Source organism: Diabrotica undecimpunctata, chromosome 3, assembly GCF_040954645.1.
Source record: "Diabrotica undecimpunctata isolate CICGRU chromosome 3, icDiaUnde3, whole genome shotgun sequence".
Taxonomy (NCBI): domain Eukaryota; kingdom Metazoa; phylum Arthropoda; class Insecta; order Coleoptera; family Chrysomelidae; genus Diabrotica; species Diabrotica undecimpunctata.
Window position 1 is genome coordinate 81,578,925 of NC_092805.1, and position 27,653 is coordinate 81,606,577.

Consider the following 27,653-nt stretch of genomic DNA (forward strand, 5'->3'; position numbering starts at 1 on the left):
AAATAAACAAACATTCCAATTCCATAGTGTTTATAATAAATAATAATAAATCCATAAATAAATCTTAGCTAATTAAGCACTTTCTTTGGAATGTATAGAATAGCAATTATGACAAAATGCCGTTCCAATATAATGCGCAATAAAAATTTTTATACATGACGGGACCTCTAATATGTAAAGTAAAAAAAAATTTGAATTCTTAAAGTTTTTACTTCACATTTTAAAAAAATAATCTTTTCACATTTAGCCGATTACAATCCTGCAACTGTCAGATTTAACTAAAATGTCATGCAATAATTCTCGACATTCTTAAAATCCTATATGACGTCAAAATTAGTGACGCACCGAAAGAAGGGTTTGGGACAGAGTGTACTGTAGCAACCATAACCCAGTAAAATCATAACAGATAAATTATTTGTTTAAAAAAATGCTGAAACATGATCCTGTAGTTAATAATAGTAATATTAGTCCACAGATATACTAATATTGTATAAACATTATTGAAGGCGAAGGGATTTGCTGATGTAGGTATGTGAGAATGTGTAAACATTTTTATTTGGAATCGGATATGACTCACTGATATCAGTCTCAAGTTCCTGTGATATATAAGTACATAATTGCAAGGCGAACATAAAAATTTGTTCTGAATTAGATTTTCGATTATGTTACATATTATTTTTTACATTGAAATTCATAAAATTTTTACTAAATAATTTATTTTTATATTTAATATGTTATAAAAAATATGCTATATGCTATAGAAAATATGCTATATGCTAAATAACAAATAAATAAGCTAAACAACATAAAAATATGCCAAATCTAGCATAAAATAAGCTAAATTGGCAACAAGATAAGTACGCGCAGACGGAATCAGTCATGTTTTAAACGGAACCAGTGCTTTTCAGTGAAATTTTATCTCTTGTGCATAGAAAAAATAACCCGGTTTAATTGATTTACGGCAAACATAGACATAATATGCAATATTTTTTGTCGTACTTTTAGTTCAAGAATAGGTTAAATTATTTCAAATTTACTCAATTATTAATCTCTAAAAATTTAAATTGTGGTTCTGTCGTAGCTTGTCATAAATTTCTCAATCCGAGTCTGTGTTTCCGTTTAAAATATGGCGATCCCGTGCTGACGCACTTCAAAGGCGGCATCTGATAGTGGCAGGCATTGTGGTTGTTATTTATTCTGTGCCTAAAGTATCGTTTGGGACAAAGAGCACAGAGTAGAATGGAAAGATGCATCAATAATTATGAACGAAACAGACATGTAGTCTCTTCTTCATCCTACTTAATGAAGATAAATGATGTAGCAAACCCATCAGCAGAATGCAGCAGGCTTTGGTTGCCAATACATACTAAGAGAAGAAATCAACAAAAAAAAATATACCAACATTAGCTGATCAATAGAAAGGTCGGACACATATCACCTACAATTTATACAAAATACATATGCAAAAAAACTGAGTTACATGGTATAAAAATATAAATTTTAACAAATATTTTCAAAGTTCCCGCTTAATCTGAAATTTTAGAAAAATTTTAAACCATTAATTTAAAAACTATTCTAATATTCGTAAATTTAATACTATTTGACTTTCCACGGTATAAAATGCGATTGTTCTATCATGTGGTTCTGTATAAAAATAGAATCAAATAGAATTTTAAATAAATACCAAACCACCATTTTGGAAACTCCTCGCATGTAACGCCATCTAAAACGAAAATAGTATCTCATGTGTCAATATGAGTAGGTATATGACGGCTTCCCAATACAAATAATCGATATACGAACTTATGGCGATGATAATTATGTATGTATGTGTACGGTGCATCGAGCAAACAGTGACACGATTTTTCCTAAAATATTATTAGTGTACCAAAAATAAGATATTTAAATAAAATTAATTATGTAATAAACTTTTTTAATTCAGACTTCTAACGTTTATCTTAACAGCGTTTATTTTACAACTTCTGTACAGAAACGTCAGAGTCAGAGTAGCTTGAATAACACGATTCCGATTCATATCGATTACGTGACACAGCAAAACGATTCTGTTCGAATGATTGCTTTCGGTCGCCATTTTTCTAATAGAACCCACACCAACACCGACCGCTAACCTGTATTTGAGACGCGTAAAACGCTGTGTATGTTGTTTTATCAACGTGAAAGTAGCAAAAGTTGTTGTTTAATTCAGTTTGTCGGTTATAATTTAATTTGAGCGTTTTCAAAGAGGTAAACAGTAAAGAGACGGATTGATAAATCGGGCCCCCTAATGGGTAAGTCGCACAGAGCATAAAATTATAAAGTCGTAGTTTGAAATCAGCTGAAGAATGCCATATGTGTCTGATCCAACTATTATCGCTAGGGTACAAAAATACCTGGAAGAAAATACCGACAAAACTTACGTGGACATATCTGAAATAGCTAACGCTCTACAATCACAATATAGAGAGTACGCTAAACGTAAAAGAAGTGTGTTCAGAGCTGCTGTTAAAAAAGCATTTTCCATTGTTTTAGCTCGTTACGGGTTAGATTCGGATAATAATCCAGGAAGTAGCGACGAAAGTAGCATCGATCCTGGTGAATATAATAGTCCTGAAAACAATTCCATGAACAACCAACTAGTAAGTATACTTTTAACTCGTGTCATTTTTCTTCCTGTCAATATGAACTATTGTATAATTAGTTACTTAAAAGTATATAAATTTTACAGAAACGACTAGCCTTAAATGAATAGAGAATGCTTGATACCTAAATGGTTGCCAACAATGTTTTCAATGGTTTATTATTAATAAACTTTTTTGTTACACAAAACCGGCTCCATAGTACAATCAAAGAATATAGACTATATTCTTTGGTACAATCAAAACTACACCTAATTATATCAGATTTTTGTATTTTATGTAATCTTTTATTTATTACTATTAATTGTTTGTATGATTCAAACTCATACTATGAACTTCAAGGAGCTGTTGTCTAATATATCAAAGGAGTCAGTAATTTTTAGTTTTTAGAATGCACAGAAATTGTTTAATTAGAATTTATTCTTGTAAACATGCAACTGTACAAAAGATTTGTTTGCAGAAGTTGTGCCTCAATAAATCTCAATTTGTAAAGTAGCATTAAAATATATGATGATTGATATTCCAGTGTTTATAGTGATACGTCTTTCTTTATTTGAGTAGGTGTAAAGTATATTCCATTTAAAATGTCTTCAATTTAAACTCATTCATTTTCAGATAAATATGTATAAAAAGAATACTGCTGCACCAAAAGAACTGGATGAAAATGAGTTAATTGATATTAGCAGTGATGACGAACCTGAAGAACCTACCCCACCTCCTGCTCCCAAAAATATAAAACCACCTAATGTACTCCCAAACAGAAATGGATTACAACAGACCTATGATAATGATAAAAATAGAAAAAGAAACAGTAACTATGCCACACTTTCTAATATGCCATCGCAAAGCCACAAAAAGAGAAAATTTGAACATGCAAACAACCAAGTTAGAGAGGGTGAAATTACATTTGCCAACCTTGGAGGTATGGAAAAGACATTGAAAGATGTGACAAAATTGATTTTACATATGACACACCCTGAGATTTATAGGGCTGTGGGTATAACACCTCCAAGAGGATTCTTGTTACATGGTCCCCCTGGTTGTGGAAAGACCTTGCTGGCCCAAGCAATCGCTGGAGAACTGAAGATGATGCTTTTCATGGTATCTGCTCCAGAGCTTGTAGCTGGTGTTTCAGGTAAACAAACAATTCTTAACATTTAAAATATCTTATGTACAGGGTTTATATACATATTCTTAGAGTATATATTTTTGTAAATATACAAAAATGTTTTCATTTGAAAAATTTAATTTTTGCATTTTTTTTCATGTAGAAGATCGAGACTTGTGCCAAGCTAATAAAATACTGATTTTATTTGTAGCACTTATTTCTATGTTATAACAAAACAAACATTTTTGGCTTATTTCTTAATATAATTCTTCCTTATATTTCTGTATGATTTTTACACATGCAGTTTGGTGTAATTTACTTTTATGTATTTTCTTTATTATAAGGAACATCCATAATTGGTGTCATAGAGAGGAGGGGGACTAGGCTTATTACAATGGTATATGACAGGTGGGAGGGATTGGCATTGACTTTATAAATATAATTTTTTACTAGCTTTTACCAGAAGGCAGCTAATTAATTAATCTTGTTATGATACATTAGTAAATTAATTTTTATAGTTGATTTTAAAAAATCCAGAACTAATATTGAATTTTTAAAAAAATCATTGAAAAGGGTGGGTCATGGGTTGCAATTATGATGTGAAGATGGCCTCAGCTATAAACGACGCTTTAAGATGAAGGGAAGGGGGAGTATTAAAAAATCCAATTCTTTTATGACATAGTTTATGGATTTTCTCATATGTCCTTCATTGTCTTCTATTTAGCACTGTTCTGAACTGCTTCTTCTTTCAATGCGTTATTTTCTCACATTAGCACTATTTTACTTCTTTTATGGTTCACACTGCTTTATTTTTCTACTTTTATGGTCGTTTTTAGAGTATTGTTACATAAACATTGTCTCATGATTTAATTGCTATTGTTTTATTTTGTTTAACAGTATTAAACATATTTTTATGTATGATAGTTACAATAGTTAAACATATTTTTTTATGATTAATTGGTATTATTTTATGCAGGTGAGAGTGAACAAAGAATACGAAAACTGTTCCAAAGAGCATTTATGAATTCACCATCTATAATATTTATAGATGAGATAGACGCAATTGCCCAAAACAGACAGAATGCTCAAAAAGACATGGAAAAAAGAATTGTAGCACAGCTAATTGGCTGTCTTGATGGTGAGTATATTGTTGTTTTCTATTATAATTTTTTTTTATTGTAATGGATATGAGTTGCATGTAGTGCAATAAAAAAATAGTGGGATATATATATATATATATATATATATATATATATATATATATATATATATATATATACAGTATACTCCATCTATAACGAACACGTTTATTACGAGGTTTCGCTTATAACGAGATACATTAGATGTCCCGTCAAATTTCTATTAAACTATAACCGTCTATAGCGAGACAAATTTGGTTATAACGAGAGAAAATAAGATCCAAAAACGTGTTTTTTACGTTTTTGGTCGGGTCGTGGCTATAAATAAATACCTTTTCAAACAGCCTCTCAATAAACTTAACTGCAGCCCGCAATAAACTTCTTTACAATGAATAAATACAACTGTTTCACATCTTTAGAAAGTATGATAGAATGATACTGGACCATTTAAAGCAGTTAAAAATGACAGAGTTCTTAAAATTGCAGAAGCAATAGTTTATGTTTTCCTTGAAAATACGCTTTATACATTATGTAGTTGGAAAAAAATATAAGTAGCTAAAAACTATTTTATAAATACAGGAAAGACATAGAATTTGTTAAAAAATAAATCACCCATGAAAACTGTTTCAATTTAATTTCCATTTGTTTCTATTTTTAGTTATATTTGCTTGAATCTACTTAAAAAATGCTTTATTGTGTGCATGTATGTATCCATTACTTAATTTTTTTTACTCTATGATGTAAGAGATAGTATAATTTTACAATTTTCATTCTTATATTTTTTAAGAACTTAACAGAACTGAACAAGGCCATAGAGTATTGGTAATTGGTGCTACCAATAGACCTGAATCTATGGATCCATCTTTGAGACGAGCAGGCCGATTTGACAGGGAGATTTGCTTGGGAATCCCAAATAAGGAAAGTAGAGCTGAAATACTTAAAGTTGTCACCAGAAAGGTAAAATTAGAACCAAACTTTAATTTTAATGATCTGGCAATATTAACTCCTGGATATGTTGGAGCTGATTTGTTGGCACTAACTAGGGAAGCTGCAGATATTGCTGTTGATAGGTTGTTCAAAGAACTGGGAGAGAATGAAAAAAAGGTAAATACCACATTCAAGTTATAATTTTTTTTATAGTTATGGATATTCTTTTTATATAGCAAGAAGAGGAAGAAAATACATCAGTGTCTGAAGTTGTACCCGTAGAAATTGAAGATTCAGAGCCAAAAGAAAAAAAAGTAAAAGTTACTGAAAAAGCAGAAGAAAAATCAAAAGCAGATGACTGTACTCCTGAGAAATCTAAAGAAGTTGAAGAGAAAGAAAATGATGAGGATATAATTATAGATGACACTCCTGAAAAACAAAGCCTCCCCACTGCTGATGATTCCACATCAGACCCTATAATTCTTGTAGATGATGAGAGTCAGTGTGTTAAGCCAACTCTAAAGAAAACTGCTGTATTAGAAAATATCAGTCCCTATGATGAAATGCTATTTTGGTTGCATGATCAGTTGCCCTTATCACAAGAAGAATTGGCCTCTTTACGTGTGACTATGGATGACTTTAGAGCAGCATTGAAAAAAATTCAACCATCAGCAAAACGGGAGGGCTTTGTAACAGTACCTGATACAACATGGGATGATGTTGGCTCATTAAAAAATATAAGAGAGGAGTTGCAGCTTACCATTGTGGTAAATACTCATAAATACTTATTAAAAAATAAAATGCTAAGAAAAATATTTTTTTCAGGCTCCTGTGCGCCATTCTAAGCAATTTGAATCATTTGGTATTACAGTTCCAGCAGGTGTGCTCCTCTTTGGGCCACCAGGTTGTGGAAAAACACTTCTTGCCAAAGCTATAGCAAATGAAGCAGCAATCAACTTCATAAGTGTTAAAGGACCAGAATTGCTGAACATGTATGTGGGGGAAAGTGAGAGAGCTGTTCGTACCTGCTTTGAAAGAGCCAGACACAGTGCTCCATGTGTAATATTCTTTGATGAGTTGGATGCACTGTGTCCCAAAAGAAATGATTCTGATAACAGTGGAACATCAAGGGTAAGATTTAAAAAACTGGTGTTTTATTGTGGATTTTATTTTTCTATTTTTTTAAGGTGGTTAACCAACTTTTGACAGAAATGGATGGAGTTTCTGGAAGAAAAGGAGTATATCTCCTTGCAGCTACTAACAGGGTAGATATTATTGATCCAGCTGTCTTAAGACCTGGAAGATTAGATAAGGTTCTATATGTAGGATTGCCTAATGCTAATGATAGAGCTGACATTTTGAGGGCTATTACTAAAAATGGTAAGATATTGGTCTACATAAATTACCTATTTGTAGGTTATTTAATTTTTTTTTAATTCCAACAGGATTAAATTTGAGAGACTTAAAACTAATAAATAAACCTTAAAAAGTTAATTTTTTATATTTTTAAGGCCTTTATACACGATTTTATAAAAAGTATCACAAAACACCTGTTTGGGGGTGAATTTACTCCTGTACTAAAAAGATGAAGTGTTTTTTTTTATCTTTTTAGAGTTTATTTAGTAGTTTTATAGAATAAAATAGCCATATTTATTTTTTTACCTCTAATCAGGCATTCCTGGTGCATATTCGGTGCCCTCACTGTCCAATAAAAGTTGTAAATGGTCTGTCAAGGCTTTTTTTTATAAATCTGCCCTTTTTTGACCAATTTTTATTTTTATCTCCAATTTTGCAGAAAAACTGAGTAATTCAGAATTGTTTTCTGCAGTAAACTGATTGCCTTTGAGTTAAGCTTATTTCAATGCATCCCCTTACTTTGATTGTCTTTTAAATGACCACCAGATCCAGGCATTTTTTCCCAATTTTCAAAGCATTAATTTTTGATAAATTTCAGTAATATAAAAACCATGCTCGCTTTATAAGTTTTCAAAAGCAACTGTTGAGTTGCAGGTGCACAGGTGGAGGGGGTGCGTGGTATTCTATACAAAAATATAGGTATATGTTTTACTTTGAGGGCAAATATCATTTTGAGGAGCAACAGTCACTACAAATTTAATATCATAATAATGGCCATATAGTGACAATAAATATATTTTAAATGAAATGTATTGTGGAAGGAATGCTCTAATAAGGACATACTTAATGTCAAGAAAACCCTAAATGTACACCACTAGATTGTCAAAAGCAGATAAAATAAAAGTGACAACATTTTCTAGGCTATCCTAGTACCAGGAGAAACAGCTATATTTTATAAATTCCCAAAGGACTCTGGTCAACAGAACTTGAATAACATTAATGTGAAATAAGTTCTAAGCAACCACAACATTAATATAAAAATAATGCTCAAGTGCTATGCTGTTCCTTGTACTGTACCAAAGAGCAGGAATGTTGATCAAGTCAACTGACAATATCAAATAAATGTGTTTTTTTTAAGAAAAGAATTTAATACATAAAATATACAAGGGGAAAAGTTTGATATTCTGATGATATTCTTTAACTGCAAATTGGAGCCCAAATAAAGGGCAAGAAAAGTGGATTTGTGTAATTCTTCCTTAAATTTAGTTTGTGTTACTGGTATGATGTTATAATATGAGCTTACATTTTTAGCCACCAAACCTCAACTTGCAAATGATGTTTCTTTAACGGACATTGCTGAAAGACAAGAGTGTGAAGGCTTTACAGGAGCAGACCTGTCTGCACTAGTGCGTGAAGCTAGCATTTCAGCCATAAAGGACATATTCTCTCTTTCTGCCCAGGAACCAGACAGTAATGCAGCAGTCAGTCTCGAGCATTTTAACAAGGCTTTTCTCAAAATCAAACCCTCAGTGAGTGAGAGTAATAGAAGGTATTATGAAAATATGCGAAGGACTTTTTCATCAGATAGGATGGATAGTGAAGTGGAGGAAATGGAGTTGAACTAGATTTTTGTAAAGATATTGAAATATTTTATTTGTAATTTTAGTAAAACACCTTTATATCAAATCTTCAGTTTTTCTATTTTTATAAAGTAATATATATGTACATGCTCAAAAGTCAACATTGTTTTATCTATGTCTGTTTATAAAGTGGAGAATCATTACCCTTATTTGTATAGCTATGTAAACCCGCAAAGAAGACTGATTTTTAACTCACATCATAGATTACTTTGTGAAGTTCTTTATTGCTGATGTAGTTCCAAAAGTCAGTTTGTCAGTTAACTTCTGTGTACCCATGGGGTTGTCTTATCATTGTATTGCTATATTGTTTTCTTTTAATTTACTTTTCCCCTTTTTTATTAGGCTGGTACTCATTCCCAGTCATTCTTAGTTTGTTGATTTCATATTTGAAGAATAAATAATTAATTTTCAATATTTTTGGATTCATGCATATCTGAATATTGAATTTGTGTTCTGCTGTTAAACACTGTCTCATTGCCATCCTTATGGTTGTCAGGTGTCTTATACTTATTTTAGATGTTGGTTATATTAGAGATTTTTAGAGTAATTTGCTTGGAAAGGACAGTTCATTCATTGATTTGACACTTTTTCTGAAAACCCCTCAGTTTAATTCTTTCAGCCCATCATATACAAGGACAACATTCTTTATTTTAATTTGAGAACTGTCTATAAAAACAATCATTGTAGTCAATTTTGGGTGCAAATAGTTTAATAATATCTTACAAACAAAAAGCATATGACTGAATAAATTCTCTTTGTAAATTGTGGACTTTTTGACATTTGCCAAGTTCCTATGAATTTAATTCGACACTATAAACTAGAAAAACTGAATGATTAATATGTGTCTAAGAACAGAGAATACAAAATTTCTTTGGTTCAGTTCTTCACAGTAATCTTAACAAAAAAGTACTACGATAATTAAAAAATACTTTACTTAAGGTTTGTTTTTTTATCTTGTTAGTATAATATGTAATTGTATGTTTATTTGATTAATGAAAGTATAGATCACTTAAATTAGCATTTATTTTCCTTTCATTTTTTATATTAGGATCATTTTAGATTAAGGAATTATTGTAGATTAGACTTTTTATATCCCTTCTTATCGTTTGTAATTATTTATTTCCACGTTTTCTTTACTCTATTCACTATTTTGTTATATTAGTGCTTAACAGCTTTTATAACTTTCCCCTTGTATTCATTCAACAAGTTCTTTATGCTTTGAGTGTATGTTTCTCCCAATATATATCTACGCCATTCTAAGATATATGTTCTGATGTGTCCTATAATGTTTTCTCAGACCAAGCTGTTTTATTTTCCTACTTAGTTTTATTTCTACTTATATCTAACTGGTTATGGTAAGTTTTGTTGAGGAAGAAGTGCTTACTGATTGGAAGCTTGACTACTGATGTGGATGGCTAAAAGAATGGGAACTGCAAAATACCCCTCAAGCATATAGTGAAAAGATGTGAATTGAAGGTTTGACGCAGCGTAGAAACTATATTGTGGGTGCTTCTAATTGGCCCAGGTTTATCTTCTCGTAGGACAAGATTATTTACTTACTTTACGTGTCTCAGAAACAATGCAGCCGCCACAGGGAAACTCTGGAACTGTTACAGGCTATTCCTCTGAATATAATGATGTATTAATGAAAAATAGTAAGTAAAACGTCAATAGTGCTTGGAATGGACCGAAAAAGACCTGGCGAGAGCGGAGCTTAAAAGATATTTAAGTACCTGTTGAAGCATCGAGACTATACAGGGCATTAAAGCTTATTGGAAAGCCAAAAAGATATAGGCTATACACAAAAGACATCCTTTGCAATGTGGAAAAGTCTAAGTGGCTACATGATCCTTTTCAAATCTAAAAATCTTTTGATAGAAACTACTTTTTTCTTTTGAATATAGCTTTTGCGTCTCGTATGTAACCACATCATTTTTAGTTTTTCATTTCCCATACTATTTGGATATTTTTAATAAGTATCAACTGTCATCATTTGTAGTTCCATGTGACTGGAAGTGGTTCAAGTTTGAATTGTTAATGTTATAGTACACAAATGAACTTTTTCAATGTGTCAGTTGTGTCTTGATAATTTTGAATAATCTGTTGGCAAAATAGAAGTATACACATAAACGTTAGTCACTTAGTTTTGTTGGAGAATTGACATAAACCACCAAAGAAATTTTGATTAAACCAATTTTTAAACGATTAAACTATCATGATTTTACAAATAGGGACAATTTAGATTATAAAGTGGAAAGGCGTAGTATATAATATTAATGGAGCAGCCATAAGTTTATAATGTATCATGAATAGCTTTCGACTTAGTTCATCCTTGAACGATATTAATTAAATATATATATTGGATAGCTGGCCTCTCCAACAAGTTCTTTTGGTCTAAGAGTTTAGGACTGCTTTCATTATAGTTTTTGCTTTTCAGATATTGTTCTGTAGTATCAATGATTTTGTGTATTTCCTTGTGACATCGATTGTATATGGTTCAAGTTATATTGGCAAATTGAAATTATATATGGAATCTTATTTGACATTTTGACTTCCAGCTTAGAAGTCGTTTTCAAAATAAAGTTTTTAAAAATGTTTTTCATATATGAATTAGAATCTTTCCGTTTGGATAACGCATTTGAGGAATAATTGCGATGTTTTTGTTCTGAAATTATTTCCGTATGGCATTATAATCTTTTATCCATTATAAATAATTGAGGATAAATTATAATATGCAGATATCGTAAAAAACATCAATTTAAACCGCCTAAAATGGGTGGGCCACGTTATGCGAATGTATGAAAGTGATCCTTCTAAAATAACAATGCTAAATAGGCAGGTCGGAAGAAGAAAAAGGGGGCGACCTAAACTCGGATATCTGGACGATTTAAAGGATATTGTAGGGAGGGCTTACGAAGGCCAACTAATGATTGAAACCATAATTCAGAACATTGGTCATCCTGTCAACGAGCATTACGAAGCTCTGGTTAATGCCATCTACTGTAGCTTTATCAATTTTTAACAACTAATTTGTGAATAATACTTAGATATACGCGAATTTCTGAAACCAGAATAACCAATTATTGTACTTTCCTATATATTTCTTTGGTCTATTTTTACATACTTATAATCAATTGTCAATAGTTTAATCGCTTTACAAAATATAATATAATTTGTTTCTTTTTTTAAAATATATTTTTAGATTTACGTGTTTTGCATTATTTAATAGGTTATAAAGCTTTTTGTTTTATATTTTCAAATAAAACATTAGTTTCTTTTTCTGTGTTAATTTTTATATCCTTTGTGGACTTTGAAAACACTTCTGAATGGAAACATAGAATTGGAGAATTTCTTTCAAATGTAGAGTAAACTGTAGATTATGATACTTGAGATTTGGACATAAAACCCTCGGATATAACATTCAATAACTTTTTTTGTCTAGATTTTCTGTCATGGAGACACAAAAAGGATAAGACAGTAACCATCACTAATTGGTCCAATTCCATAACCAAGATTATGATTATATCAATGATGTAACATGCACATGTATATTACATCCACAGACCACTAATAACTCGTTGGATTATATCGAGTATGTTACACTGTTGGATTATACCCTACATTAATAAAAACAGGGACACTCTTCCCGCCTAGGGACCTATCGAGTCATTGGTTTATAAAATACATATAATACTAGGTCGTGAAAAGGAAGTTTTATTTTTAAACTTGCTGCTTGTAAACAAATCAATCGATCTGCATTGATAACAATCACATGGATTCTTTAACCAAGAATCCTGTCTTCGACTAACAGATCTTCCTTGAGTTTTTCCATGTACCTATTGAGTTTCAAAATTTCATATTTTGGTCTTTTCATCACGTGGTGTAGGTATTCCAGTTTTCTTGTTTGTATAGTGGTGATTAGTTCTATTTCTTAATCAAGCCTCCCCAGTACTTCTTTATTTATAATTCTATGAGTCCAATACAATTTTAAATAATTTTTTTTTGGAAGCTGTTATAGTATGTATTGCAGTCAATTGGGCTTATTGTACATCTTCTATGTGTGTAACCTGTCTCAGGTTTTACTGTTAAGGCTACTTACGTAGCTGAGACCGACAGCTTTTCGTTCCCTCCGAAGTAGGGTGATGGCTCAGTTAAATTAAAAATTGAATAATTTCTGCCGGGCCCTCCGGCTCGGTAAGCCAGTACCTAGCTGTTAATATTTTTGTATTGGTACGTTTGAGTTAGTCTTTGGTTGTAGTTAGTAAGTTGGTGTCATGGTCATTGAGTCAATATAATTATATATTTTTGCGATCATTAACTTTAATAAATATTTTTACACGAACATTTGTTTTAATAACCTAACAAAAGGTTATGGGCCCAGGAATTTAAGTGTAAAAAGTGAATATAACCAAAAAGTTTAGTGGTCACATCACGTGGAATTATTGCAACAAATCTATTCGTTGAAAGCTAATTGCAATCATTACCAGTAATCAAGAGATCAATAAACATTGAATTGCTCCTTCAATGGTACTAATTTTAATAATTGGAAATTCTGTATGGAATCCCCTCTCAGAGCTACTGAGGTACATAATGTATTGAAACCAATTGATACATAAGATGAATCTTGGTTAAACTGAACAATAAGACAAGAAATTTAATTATAAAGGGCGTCTTTTTAGAGGTATACAACTTTGAAATGGAATAAAACAAAGATGATTTTTATAAATTGACTTGAAATTGACTTTATTCGAAAGATAATCTTGTGTCATTATAATTTAAATATGATTTCTGGCATACGACCGTCATGGCTGGCTATGACGTAGTCTCTGGAGGTCCAATTTTCAATCACTTTTCAATATTTGTCGCCGTATATCGGCAATAACGCAGCGAATGTTGTCCTGCAAGTGGTCAATCGTTTCATGCTTATCGGTGTAGATTAGCACGTTTACATATCCTCACATTAAATCATTGAGTTAGAATCTATGGAGAAGCTATGAGCATATTAACGTGTGTATTAAAAACGGCGTAGGTAGGCGTGGCTAACTGTGAAACCAATATGGCGGTGGGATCATAGCCGGACTCAATAATATTAAAACTACTATAAAAATATGAGTAGTTATTCAGAAGATTTAATCATAATCTACAAAGTGGAATACATTTTTAATAAACTATGATTTATTTATCCCGCGGTAAACACAAAAAACAGGATATATTATACATACAGATAAATTAATACAGTCAAATACTATTAATTTATTCTCTGAAGTACGGGCCATTACTTTGTTTACATATTTGTATACTAACCTGTAGAACATTATTCCTGAAGATTTTTTATTAACATTGCTTCTGCCACTGCAACTACGTTGAGAACAAGAAACCATTATTATGCATTATCACAATATATTATTACAGTTTCTATAAAAGTATTATAAAACTAAAAATATTCGAAAAACAACAAACGTAAATAATTATATACGATCTGTCAAAAGTGTCAAAACAATATGGCCGAAGTGAGGTCGTTTTTAGTCACGTGATGCCCTCTCCATAGATTCTAACTCGATGCATTAAATAGTGAAGCAGTGTTAAATCGCACGATTTAGGAGGCCCAATCACGCTCCGATACGTGAAATTATCTTAACTCCAAATAGAGCAGTTTTGTTTGTTGACGTGGCCATTCAACCAAAAGTGAGCTTTATCGTTAAACAAAGTTCGCTTATAAAAATATGAATCCATGGCAATCTCGTTTTGGACCCAGTCACCGAATCTAGGAGTCTTCAATTCTTGCATGAGTTGGATTTCAGCTGTCAATGTTAGGCCATTTAAAAAATGTTTGTGAAGTAAGACACATCATCTGTAAAAAACTTTGCTATTGGGCTAAATTAAATAAGAAACAGTTCAAGAGGTTAGTTACTCCCAAAATTCAACTACCTATTGCCAGAAATGAATATAGTGTCACTTTTATGACATCGTTATATTCCAACGTTTCCAGTGTATGGTAGTATCTTAATTCTTATAAATTTTAAAGAATTCGATGAACCTAAACCCATACAATTAGCGGAAGAAAGGAAATGAACTGTATATGCTGTGATTGATCTATAACTCATATCATACGTTGATAATACGAACATTCCAATCAAACTGAAGTATGCATATTGTATACCAGGTTTATGGGCCAATCTTTTGACAGTTTCAGCAGTTGAAAAAGCCGGATTCGAAAACACATGTGAAAATGGAGATGTTTTAATAAAAAAAGAATGAAATAGATATAGGTATGCAAAAGGTCAAAGGTCAGGTAATTTATATGAATTAAATTTTGATATTGGCAGGTTAATGTAACTAGAAAGAATGATTTTGAGTCATAAACGTCCGGTCTTTTGAAAAATAATTGTTTAATTGAAATGTGTAAAAATTGTAAAAACTACGAAATTTGAAATATGTGTAACCGCAAAACAGTAGTATTGACAATAGAGTTCACCATTCTATATCATTTAAAGATAACAAAATCCAATAGAGTTTTACAGTTAATACATGCTGACGTATGTGGATTAAGTACACTTATTTCCTTATAACACAAATAAATATTTCGTATCATTTATTGATGATGTCTCTAAATTTGCATTTGTAATTAAAGGTGAATATGAAGTTTTTGCATGTTTCAAGAACTATGGGACAAAAGTTACATCGATTTTCAGTCGAACGAACGAGAAGACAGGGTATATATACCAAAGCTGAGGTGGATAGACGAGAAAATACAGGATGCTGAAAGGATCGTTGTTGCCAACTGAAGGATCCAATCCAAGGAATAGATCAAAATGCCGCAGAATTTTTGAGAAGGTTGGGGCATTTTGAGGGCTGTACCACCATAATTATGATCTTTATTTAGGAATAGGACCATATGGAGAAAACACTACAAAGGACAATAGCAATAACTTAATAGAAATGTGTAGACACAACTCACTAAGGATCATGAATGGGTATTTCAAACATAAGGAAATACATACATATACATGGACTCAGCCTACAAGAAACATAAGATCAGTAATTGATTACCTAATAATGAAACAAAAATCTAAAATAAAAGTGCATGACGTAAGAGTGTTTCGAGGAGCCGAATGTGGAAGTGACCACCATCTAGTAAAAGCCAAAATAATACTACCTGTTAGAGGAAATGGTACACACCAACAAAATAAAAATTTAAATGAAAATCACTCAGTAGAAGTTGAACAACTGCAGTACAATCTAACATGTTTAGACAACGATAGTACTAGAGAATTATATAAAAAAAAGATTGGAGCAACAACTACCACAGGAATTCAAAAATAAAACAACAGAAGATTTACATAGAATAATAAGAAAAGGAATACATCAAGCGGCCAAAGAAGCATTAGGTATAAGAGTAAAGAAACTCAGAAAGACAAATAATTGGTGGAATGATGAACTACAGGAAATAAAAGAACAAAAGCAAAAATTATATCACAGATGGCTGGGAACAAAGGATCAGGAACAAAAAAGAGAATATAGAGAAATGGTAAATAAATTTTAATCCACGATAATAGAGTCAAAAAATCAAAGCTGGGAGAGAAAATGTCAGGAATTAGATATGTACATTGGCGGCCGCAAATCAAGAGAATCCTGGAGGTTTATAAAAAACATCAGATCCAACAAAACAGAACAAATAGCCATACACTCCACAGAGCCCGAAAAATGGGAAAAACATTGTTAGTAGAAGAAAGACCGGAATAAAAAAACAGAACAACATGAAGTCCTGATTCAAGGAGAGCCACCAACAATTAACATCGAAGCAACTAAAAAAGCTGTATCATTGTTGAAAAATGGACGTGCTCCGGGTCCAGAGGGGATATATGCTGAGTCGATAAAAAATGGTCCCAACAAACTATTCGAGATACTAACAGAAGTTTTCAATAGGCACTTGCACGGAGAACCAGTGCCACAAAGTTGGAAAGGAGGATGGATTTCATCTATCCATAAAAAAGGAAATAATGAAGATTGCAATAACTATCGGGGTATACCTGTTACGAGTACGCTTAGCAGATTATATGGGAGAATTATAAAAGAACGCATATGCGAAGAATACCGTCCTTTCGAATCAGAAGAACAAAACGGATTCAGAGGATCCACAATAGATAGTATTTTCTGCTTATCCCAAATACTCGAGAAAAGAACACTGAGATCTCGGGAAGTGCATTTACTTATAGTAGATTTAACAAAAGCATATGACACCGTGCCTGTTGCGAAATTGTGGGAAGTATTGGAGAAAACCAGTATCAGCGTTCCACTAACCGACGCTATTAAAGATCTATATAACAACACAATATCAAAAACTAAAATAGGAAATAAGGTTTCTAATGATTTTCAGGTAACACAAGGACTGAAGCAAGGTTCTTGTTTATCTCCCATACTATTCAATTTATATATCGACGAAGCACTCAGGCACTGGAAAAAGAAGTGTAAAGGGATGGGGCTGTCTATTGGGGATGAAACGTTATACACGTTGCACTCTGCAGATGACCAGGTAGTTATTGCCTAAGACAAGGAAGACCTGGAGTATATGGCTAGAAAACTAATGGAAGAGTACAAAAAATGGGGCCTCGAAGTAAATTTACAAAAACGCAATATCTTTGCATAGGAGGAAAAAATACTGCAGATGACCTCTACTTAGAAGACGGGAAAATTAAGAAATGCGATCAATGATCAATGTATATATTTGGGGGTAAATCTAACAAAGGCAGGAAGAACTGATGAAGCTATAAAAGACAGAATAACCAAAGGGAAACGAGTTATAGGTGTGTTGCGTTCTGCACATACGATGACCTCAATATAACAATTGGGGTCATCCTGAAGGGGGAGGGAATGATATTCTGTTCAATCTAGAACTCGCTGGTTTCCCCCTTTAGGATTGGGTATGTATATTCAAATAAAGAAAAGAAATAAAAGCCAGTGGACTGTATAAAACTCTATTTTAAAAAGAGGTGAAATTAAACATAAATATACATAACCCAATATACAATTACATACAACTAAAGAAGGATATAAACTTAAATATTAGTTAATATGAAACAACACCAAAAAGATAACCATTTACAAACCAAAACAAAGATGTTGATGAATAGGTTTTAAGAACATATTAACAACAAAGAAATTTAAGATTTCGATTACTATGGTTGAGTATGATTAGAAATAAAGCATAAATTGATATTAAACGTTAACGAGTGAAAAATATGCGCACATATAATAATATACTTAATCCGTGGTAAAATGAACAAACCTTGTTAATTAAGTTACACAAAATGCAATCAAACATAACATATATGAATTATATTAAACTCAATTCAAAGTATAATCGGTAATGACAAAATACAAAAAAATAAGAATACAGTAACTATTACATAAAACAAAACAAATGCAAAATGTTCAATTGAAAACGTTAAATCGCGATCGCGGCACAAATGCGATAAAGTTCCAAACAAATATCAAATAAATATACCAAATGCACGTACTTGATTTATGCAGCAATGTAATTTTGGCAACTAATATTATAAGGTGTACTTTATCCCATGAAAAGATAGCATCACAGCTATCGCAAATTGTCTTCAGCGACGCACAGAAACCACACAAAATTGATAATGCAACCTTATTGCATTTTGACGACTCTCTCGGCCAAAGGACCGATGCCAAGTGCCTCAGGTACCTTTAACCCAAAACGCCCATACACATGTGTGTGGTTTGAGAGATAAAACTCGACTATGATTGTGTATGAAATGCATCCCCTATGGTGATATTTCGCAGATGGCTGGTCTTGCAAATTAGTAGTTTATAACACAGATGCACCCTTGTACATAGAATCTTGATATACGGGGAGATTCAAAACTACCACAAAAAGTCTTAATATTTAATAAATGTTTATACACAGTTGCGAAACTGCAACAAGGTGCATTGAATTCAGTACTATGGCAGAAAAATATAAGACCGGAAACGAAAAAAAGAATATATAATACCATATTGAAACCAGTAATCGTCTATGGCTCAGAAGTATGGCAGTTATTACAAAAACTTAAAGGTAACCTATTGGCAGTTGAAATGGATTTTTGGAGGAGAGCAGCGGGAAAGTCTAGATTAGAACATATGAGAAATGAGGACACAAGGAATCAAATTAATGTTCAAAGATCAATTATTGAAGACATCGAAAAACAACAATTAACATGGTACGGACATGTTAGACGTATGGGGGAAGAAAGACTACCAAAAAAATATTAGAATGGATACCACCAGAGAAAAGAAAACGAGGACGACCACCAACAACATGGATGCAAGGAATTTCAAAAGCAATGTCAGTTAACATGTTAATTTCAATGGAAATTAACATGTTAAATTTTATGGTGGTTATATTAAATTGGTGCAGCATACGTTGTAAATCATCTTCACTTTTAGAGAGTAGTATTGCGTCGTCTGTATAGCAGATTATTTTAAGTTGTTTTTCTCCTATTTTGTATCCTTTTTTAGTTCTTACTTTTTTATTATTTCATACATAATCAGGTTGAACAATAGAAGACTCAGGGAATATCTCTGTCTCATCACATTGCCAGCTTCAATAGGATCGGTTAGTTCCTCTATTTTTACTTTTATTGTGCTGTTTTGGTAGATATTTTCGATCATTTTGATTATTCCTAGAGGTATCTCTCTTGTGTACAATAATTGGATAACGTCCTTTAATTTCACCTGGTTAAATGTCTTCTTAAGATCCATGAATCATAGATATACCGGTTTGTTGTACTGTAATGATTTCTCTTGAACTTGCCTTATTATAAATATAGTCTCAGTGCATGATCTTCCCGACCTAAAACCTTGTTGTTCTTCTGCTAGTGTTATAATTTCATTCAGAGTATTTGTTATCAAGATGGTTGTTAATTATTTTAGTGTTGTGTTTAATAAATTAATTCTTCTTTAATTTGATCTCCATTCGTGAGGAATTCTGTTTTGTTCTATTATTTTTTGGATTAGTTTTAATAGTTGTTTGGTCAGATCTGGTCCTCCGTACTTTAGGAGTTCGTTTGGTATTCTGTGCTGTCCTGGTGATTTTCTATTTTTTATTTTCCTTAATGCTTCCTTTACCGCTTCCTCCTTAATATTTATTTCTTCGTTTGTCGTCATCTCTGGTGTTGATGGTTTTTTATCGTCACCTTTAGCAAATAGAGATCGAGCGCAGTCTACCCATGTTTCCTTCTGAATGTGTGTAGTTTTTATTAGTTCATCCATCTCTTTTCTTTTTTCTCAAATCATTTTCCATATTTCTTTTTGTATTCCACATAAGTCGTGTTCCATCTGTTTTGAGAAGTTCTGCCAGTGTTCCCTTTTTATTTTTTATTTCCCTTAACTAAAGTATTCGTTTTATTTCTGATTCGTTTATAGTGGTTGTATGCGGGTTGTGTTTGTTGTGATCTATATTGTAAAAAGGCTTTATTCTTTTCTTCACATTTTGTCTTCACTTCCTCTCTAAACCATGGTGTTTTCTTTTGATATGTTAGTGTTCGTTACTTTCCTTTCTCCAAGTGATTCTCTTGCTGGATTAATTATTTTATTGTTAAGTTTTTCCCAGCTTTCCTCGATGTTATAGTTTTCTAATATTTTATTCTCAGTGATCTCTGATATTCTTTTTCTGTATAAGTATTCCGTGGATTCCGTATTTAGTTCTTCGACTTTGATTTTTGTTTGTGTTGACGCCACTTTTTTAGGTGTGAAGTATTTCAGGATGATTCTTATTTTACCTAATACTAGGCTATGGTCGTTACCCACATCTGCTGAGTTAAGGCATCTTACGTCGATTATTTTCGAAGGATGCATATCTCTGTTGGTTATAACATAATCTTTGTCCACGGGTGTTATTAAATGTATATTTGTGTCGGTCTTTATGGTCAACAAATATCAAAGGTCAGATGTGATAATTATGGTGAATATTATTCCAATCAACTTAAACAATTTTGCGATGAAAAGGGAACTCAAATATCTTATTGTCCTCCATACACTCCTGAAATGAATGGGACGAGTGAAAGGTTTAATGAAATTCTCCTTGATAAGCTCAGAGTAATGATAAAACAATCCAATTTGGCAAAAGTTTTTTGGGAAGATGAAATCTTCACAGATGCATACGTGACTAATCGAACCAATGGTTGCCATAGATGAAGAAATATTTAAATGCTCTTAAAGAAAATGATACTTGGAAGCTAGTAAAAAGGCCAGAAAATGAAAAAAATATAAGCAATATATGGGTGCTTAGATTGAAAGAAGATGGAAATGGAAAGTGCGCCTATAAAACAAAACGTACCGGTTTTCAGTAGAAATTTCAGGGAAATTTCTGAAATATATACAGCAGTAGCCAAGTTATCAACCTTTAGATAGTTTTTATCAGTTTGCAATTATTATAAACTATAATTAGAATAATTTGACGATAAAAATGTTTTCTGAAACGGTGTTTTGCATGAACTCGTTTACACAAAAATACCTGAAGGTCTTGAAATAAAAGGAGAGAAATATAAAGTTTGTTTACTTAAAAAGCAATTTACATGAATTTATAAATAATTTTAACTTTGACCATTCTAAATAAGATTATTACTTGCTCTTTTTCTTGAATGAAAATGTTAGATGTTCCTTATTGTTATATGTATTTAGATGATATTTTATTGGCAAGTGATCAAGTATGATCAAACTTGAACATGATTAAATTAAATCTATAATAATTTTAAAATAAAATTTTTTAAAAAAGTTAACAAGGTTTTAGGAATCAATATTGATAGGAATCTAGATCAACTACGTGTTTTATTACTCTGAACATAACATCCCACAAAATTGAAATGGAGTAGTTATTGTCATCAACAAAGAAACCGAAAGATCATTCAAAGGGTTTATACCGATAACGAACAGAATTGCACTTGTACAATTAAACGCCATTCCGTGCAATATAAACATCATTACAGCATAGACACCGACATCTGATAGCACATAGGGAAAAATAGACAGCTCTTACAATGAATTAGACAAAACATTGAAAGAAATCAAAAAAGAGGAAGTTAATATTATTTTAGACTACTTCAATGCGAAGATAGGGAAAGGAAGAGATAGAGAAATAGTAGGCGAATATGGAGTAGGAACACGTAATGAGGGAGGAGAGAGGTTAGTTCAATTTCCAACGCCATAGTATCGACTTAAGCTTACCTAGGAGCAGATATAGCAAATGACCACAACCTTGTTTTAGGAGACATAAAACTCAAACTAAAGTAAATAAAAACAGCCAGCAAAACATCGAGAATTAATCTAAGAATACTAAAAGAAGCTGATCTCTGCCAACAGATCAAAGAACAAGTACACAAGGAAGTCCATAAAGTAGAAAGACAAGGACAACATAACGCTACAGAAAAATGGAGAGAGTTAGACAAGATCCTGAGAAACATCATACAAAAACAACTGGAGGGCGATACATCCCCTAAAAGCAAACAATGGATAACACAAGAAATGAAGCCATTGATATCGAAACGGAGGAAATACAAGGATAAAAACGAACAACAATACAAAATCGTAAATCAAATAATCAAACAGAAAATCAAAGAAGCGAAGGAATTTTGACTATCAGAAAAATGTTCAGAAATAAAAAGATTAGAAAAACAACGAAAGAAACAGCTGACATATACAAAAAAAGAGGTATTAAAGACAATGGACAAAAACAACAAAACGATAGTTGAAAATACAGAGAAAATAAAGAGATGAAAAGAATATATATATATATATATATATATATATATATATATATATATATATATATATATGTTAGTTTTGATATTTCCGCGGGAGCTGTATGTTATATCAATGGTATTCCGGGTTTGACTCCGCGTTAAATGTTGTTGGTTTTGATAAAAACCATTTTGACGACGTTTCGGCAAGATCTCACTTGCCATTTTCAAGTCTCTCTGGATGGTCTGCTTCTTGTCTCTCTGGATGGTCTGCTTCTTGTCGACGTTCGAGTGGACACTCGAACGTCGACAAGAAGCAGACCATCCAGAGAGACTTGAAAATGGCAAGTGAGATCTTGCCGAAACGTCGTCAAAATGGTTTTTATCAAAACCAACAACATTTAACGCGGAGTCAAACCCGGAATACCATTGATATAATATATATATATATATATATATATATATATATATATATATATATATATATATATATATACAGGGTGGTCCTTAAGTAATTGTACAAAAAGAAACAGTAGATTCTTCACTTTAAAATATTACGATTTAAGCCAAATTGCTTTAATAAAATGTTGATATTAAGAAAGATACAGGGTGTTAAAGTGCAAAATTAAAATTTTATTTTTCGCTATAACTTTCATGTTTGTGGACATTTATGCATAAAAATTTACAACTGGGTACTTTTAAATATGAGAAATTATAATTTGATACACACTTTGATGTAACTAATAGAGGGCGCCACTTATGCCACATATGTGGTATAAATTTGGACTTAACTTTTTTGCTCTTTAAGTTACCTGTATTTGGGATAAAAAATATTAAAGATACATTATTTTAACAAAAAAAAGGTATACTAGTTAATAACTTCAAAACTCAACAGTTTTCGAGATAATCGCATTTTAAAAATCAGCTGCATAATTCTGATCTGAGGCAATTACTCCAGGTAACGAAGAAAAAATAGACAAAAACATTAACACTTCTGAATTTTGGTATAAAATACCTTTAACTAAAGTTAATAATTAACAAAATATTAAATAAAATAAATATATCAGCAGGATAATTAATAATAGGATTTGACAAAATAACACAATAATAGAATTTTACATCAAACATTTTACGTTTTATGTTAAATTAAAGTCATAATTAAAAAAATTTGTTTACAAACCAAATTAAGAAATAGTTAAACTAAAGAACATATATTTTTGTCAAAGTAAGTGTTCGATATGTCCACCATTTTCTTTAATTCATTTGTCAATATATTCCATAAAAGATCGTCTCATATTAAATGGCATCATTGGTTCTAAAGAAGCTGCTGCAGTATTTATTTCTTTTCATAGTTGGTTGCGAATGTTTATGGGATTCTTATAGACACGTTGTTTTATTGCGCCCCATACACCAAAATCAAGCGGATTAAATTCGGGGCTACGTGGTGGCTATAATGTATAATGGATGAATATATTATTTTGGATACATGTCCAAATCTTATGCTATATTATGGAACCATATCTTATTTGTCGCAGAAGTTAAATAATGTATTAAACTGTGATGTATCTCGTTCATTGGTTACTTATATACACACGGAATAACCTATCGATGACATTACTCATTTATATGATTACGTTACAGCTTACGAGTAACTATAATTACATCTCCAACAAATGCACTATTATGATTTACTAACGAACTTATATTATGCTGAACTAAATTGCCTGTGTATTTAATATATTTAAAACAATATCGGTTATTAGGACAATGATGATGTTTTTGTAAAAATGCTGAGTCTTTCAAGTTTTGTAGCAACAGTATTATGAAACAGGAAACATATGTGTTATTCAATACCTGTGCTCTAGTTTCTATTTGTCTCAATAAAAAAATAAGTATTCTTTTCGTATTTTTTATGAATTAAATAATTATATCAATATCTCACCACATTGCCAAGGAATATGACTACCACGACCAATCCAACGTTCAGAAAAGTTGTATTTAAGTAGGTTCTAACTGCCTTCTCTCTAGAATGTGGTTGTGTACCTTCTTGCATAAACCACATATTTTGAGTTTTTAGCATTTTACGATAGAGAAAAAGTAATAGAACGCTGAACAAATTCCCTTCGTTGGCTCAGTGAAGATGTTCGTTCTGTTGTAATGGAAACACCAAATAATAGTAGCAGAGTTTATTGTTGAGACGTACACTATGGGTGTAGACCCGGGATTACTTTGAGTAGAGACTGATGAAGTTGATCGTTGAAGACTATATGTTCGTTGAGTGAATATTGATTGAATGCTTCTCTAGTCAAGAGATATTAGTTTTATATAAATTCTATTTGGGTCAATATTTTTCGCGTACCTAGCGTGATATGTGTATTTAATTTATGTAAATTGTTTAACTTTGTCAGTACTTTTGACTGATGTCCAAATTATTATTTATAATTGACCAAATGTGTATGTAACCTAATTAACTACGTGTGTGTATTTAATAACAAATAGATTCATTCGGTCTACTGGGTGATAAAATTATACTGTCCAATTTCGGATATGAATTATGAAGATTTGATATTGGACATACTGCGGAATCGGGCAATCTGGCCCAAGTGTCAATACTCAAAGTTTACATATAAGTATTACATAACATAGTAAAATTCAAACATGATAGATTATAAATAGTTTAAGAATAATCAATAATCTTCCAACCGTACCCTAGCTATCAATGTCCGACTCTATCTCTAGATTAAAATTAGGGCAATTGGATGAAAATGTGGAAAGTGGGATGTCAACTTGGGAAGTCGACCGTACATTGTTGTGCCGATTACTAACTAATACAGGTACTTCCTGTTCGTTAGTCTGAGTTTGTGGATTCCCTGAACGACATAGTCGTGCAACAGGACGGTACTTCCATAACGTGAGTATCCCAATTATTACCATTATAGTAATGATCCCGGTGGCCACAAAATAATGCCAATTAGATTCGTGAATCGATCGCCACTGCGTATGCGTCATTTCTTGTTCCAGACTCTCCTCCTCAAGTAACACATGACGTAGCTCTCCTCCTGGTATGTCAAGGTAGGTGTTTAGAGGCGTGTTAAACTTGCGGGGTGTCCTCGCCACCAGTTGGGCCACGGGAGTGATTGGCGACTTCAGGTAACTCGTCACTGCTCTGTCCACCCCACTGCTAGTGGGGAGTAATGTAATATTTTTCGTTTGGGCGATACATTTGGGTGAAAGCTTCAGGAATGTGACTCGTTCCAGTACTCTTTCGCTCCGATTTCCATCGCAAATAATGGATATGTGTATCGTGACTGGCGTGATAACTAGCCAGAGGTTGGGAGTACCCATCTTACTCCATTGAGCTGTCTGTATTGTCCTGGCTACCACTGGACATGTGCTATTCTTAGATCGCTCATAAATTTCTTCTAGTATGCAGTTTGGTTGGGTATCCATGTTTCTTATAGCCGTTGGTGAGCACGCTATCTGCGCCTTTGTCAACAGTAAGCACCTTTCTCTATCTTCCGTGGTCAATTCGAAGTAGTGCAGTGTGTTATAATCTACGACCAGTAGATTCCTTGGGGCGACAAATGTGCGCAACACCGACCCCTCAACGTTAAGTGGTATGGCCGTGACTTTGAGCATGCTGTACTTATTTTTCCCTGTCACTATGAAGTAGCCGATGACTGTTATATATCTGTCGTCATGACTGACTTCTGTTTCTATAATGGGTTGTCGTCGTATTTCGACCCCTTGAGGCAGTATCTGCCCTGCTTTCCCTATTAATTTGGTTATTTCACCCGGTTTCACTATATCAATGAAGTGTCCGTGGTTATAGTGAAGGTTTAATATTCCCTCGTAAAATTGAGTATATTCGTTTATGAAGTCCATAACTTGTAATGCTATCGTTTGTATTCGTAACGTGCTATATTCGGTTTCTAGTTTTTGTGCTTTGTCTTCTACTTCGTTAAGTCCTTTAGATATTTCTTGTAGACCTGTGATTAGTGCTTTGTTAAACTTGTTCATTTGCTCGTTTATTCTGTTCTCTGTGTGATTGATTGATGTTATTGTTTCTAACATTATCTTCGCCTGGTGCTGTGATCCCTTTATTAGCTCCTTTTGGTTATTATCTAATGCTTCAATGTTACTGTAGGCTTCGTCATTGACTCCAAATACTGAGGTTAATATTGTTCCTAATATTCCTCTTCTTTCCCTTCCTTTTATTTCTACTGTCAGCCCCTCGCTTACTGACTCCGCCTTTCTTTGTCCTTCCTCCAATTTCTCTATTATATCCTTACAATTCACGATTTTTATCTCATGACACAGTTCTCGTACGCCTTGTATCATATTTCCTATTAGTTGGTGCTCTGTTCGAATTCTTCCTTTTTCGAGTAACACCTGTATTCGAAATGTTCCCCGGTCTATGACGACCTCTCCAAGGTCTTCTGTGAAAAATCCTGGTACCGGATTATATATTTTATACGGTTCTGCCTTTATGGGTTTTAACATCGTTAAAAACATTATAGCTACTAGTATTTTCTTCCATCTTAGTGCTGCTGCCTTTTTCGGCTTTTCCTGTTTCTCTTCTTCCAGTCGTATTAGCTTATGTATGGGTCTTTTAGTCAGTTTCCCGTTTGCCTTTCTCACTGTTACTACTCTGGTTAATCCCTCCGCTCCAGGGTGTGTTTCTGTTACCCTCGCTAATGGCCATCTGCCTGGAGGTGTATCCTCTTCTTTAATTATAACTATTTCTTCTTCTTTTATGTTAGGGTGCGCCTTATGCCATCTATTTCTCTGTTGTAATTGGTGCAGGTATTCCTGTTTCCAAATTGTCCAGAAGTCTCTTTTTATTTTCTCCACTAATCTCCACCTCGTCGGCATCTTCAAATAAGTCGTAAGCTCTTCTTCCCGATTTGGTGATATAATTTCTCTCCCTATAAGGAAGTGAGCTGGTGTCAGGGCTATTTTCCCTTCAGGGTCTTCTGATGACCCACATAATGGTCTCGAGTTCATACATGCTTCTATTTGTGCCAGCACCGTACTCAATTCTTCATATGTTAGAACTGTTTCCCCGATGATTCTTTTCAAGTGATATTTCATTATTCGCACTGCGC

The 27,653-nt window shown here is 32.6% G+C and overlaps 2 protein-coding genes across 6 annotated transcripts in view; one reads left to right on the top strand and one right to left on the bottom strand.

Moving 5' to 3' along the window:
- Nucleotides 1–27,653, bottom strand: part of Mct1 (Monocarboxylate transporter 1) — a 297,944-nt gene that overhangs the window by 24,991 nt on the left and 245,300 nt on the right. The window lies entirely within an intron of this gene.
- smid (nuclear valosin-containing protein-like smid) lies at nt 1,827–12,083 on the top strand. Of its 2 annotated transcripts, XM_072526143.1 has the most exons (9): nt 1,830–2,288; nt 2,530–2,636; nt 3,252–3,771; nt 4,721–4,882; nt 5,671–5,987; nt 6,047–6,577; nt 6,636–6,941; nt 6,998–7,190; nt 8,478–12,083. In XM_072526143.1, exons 1-9 carry the CDS (start codon nt 2,285–2,287, stop codon nt 8,789–8,791), a joined length of 2,454 nt encoding a protein of 817 aa, XP_072382244.1. In that variant the 5' UTR covers nt 1,830–2,284; the 3' UTR covers nt 8,792–12,083. The 2 variants fall into 2 exon arrangements, with proteins under 2 accessions (XP_072382243.1, XP_072382244.1); XM_072526142.1 differs by having other exon boundaries at nt 1,827–2,636.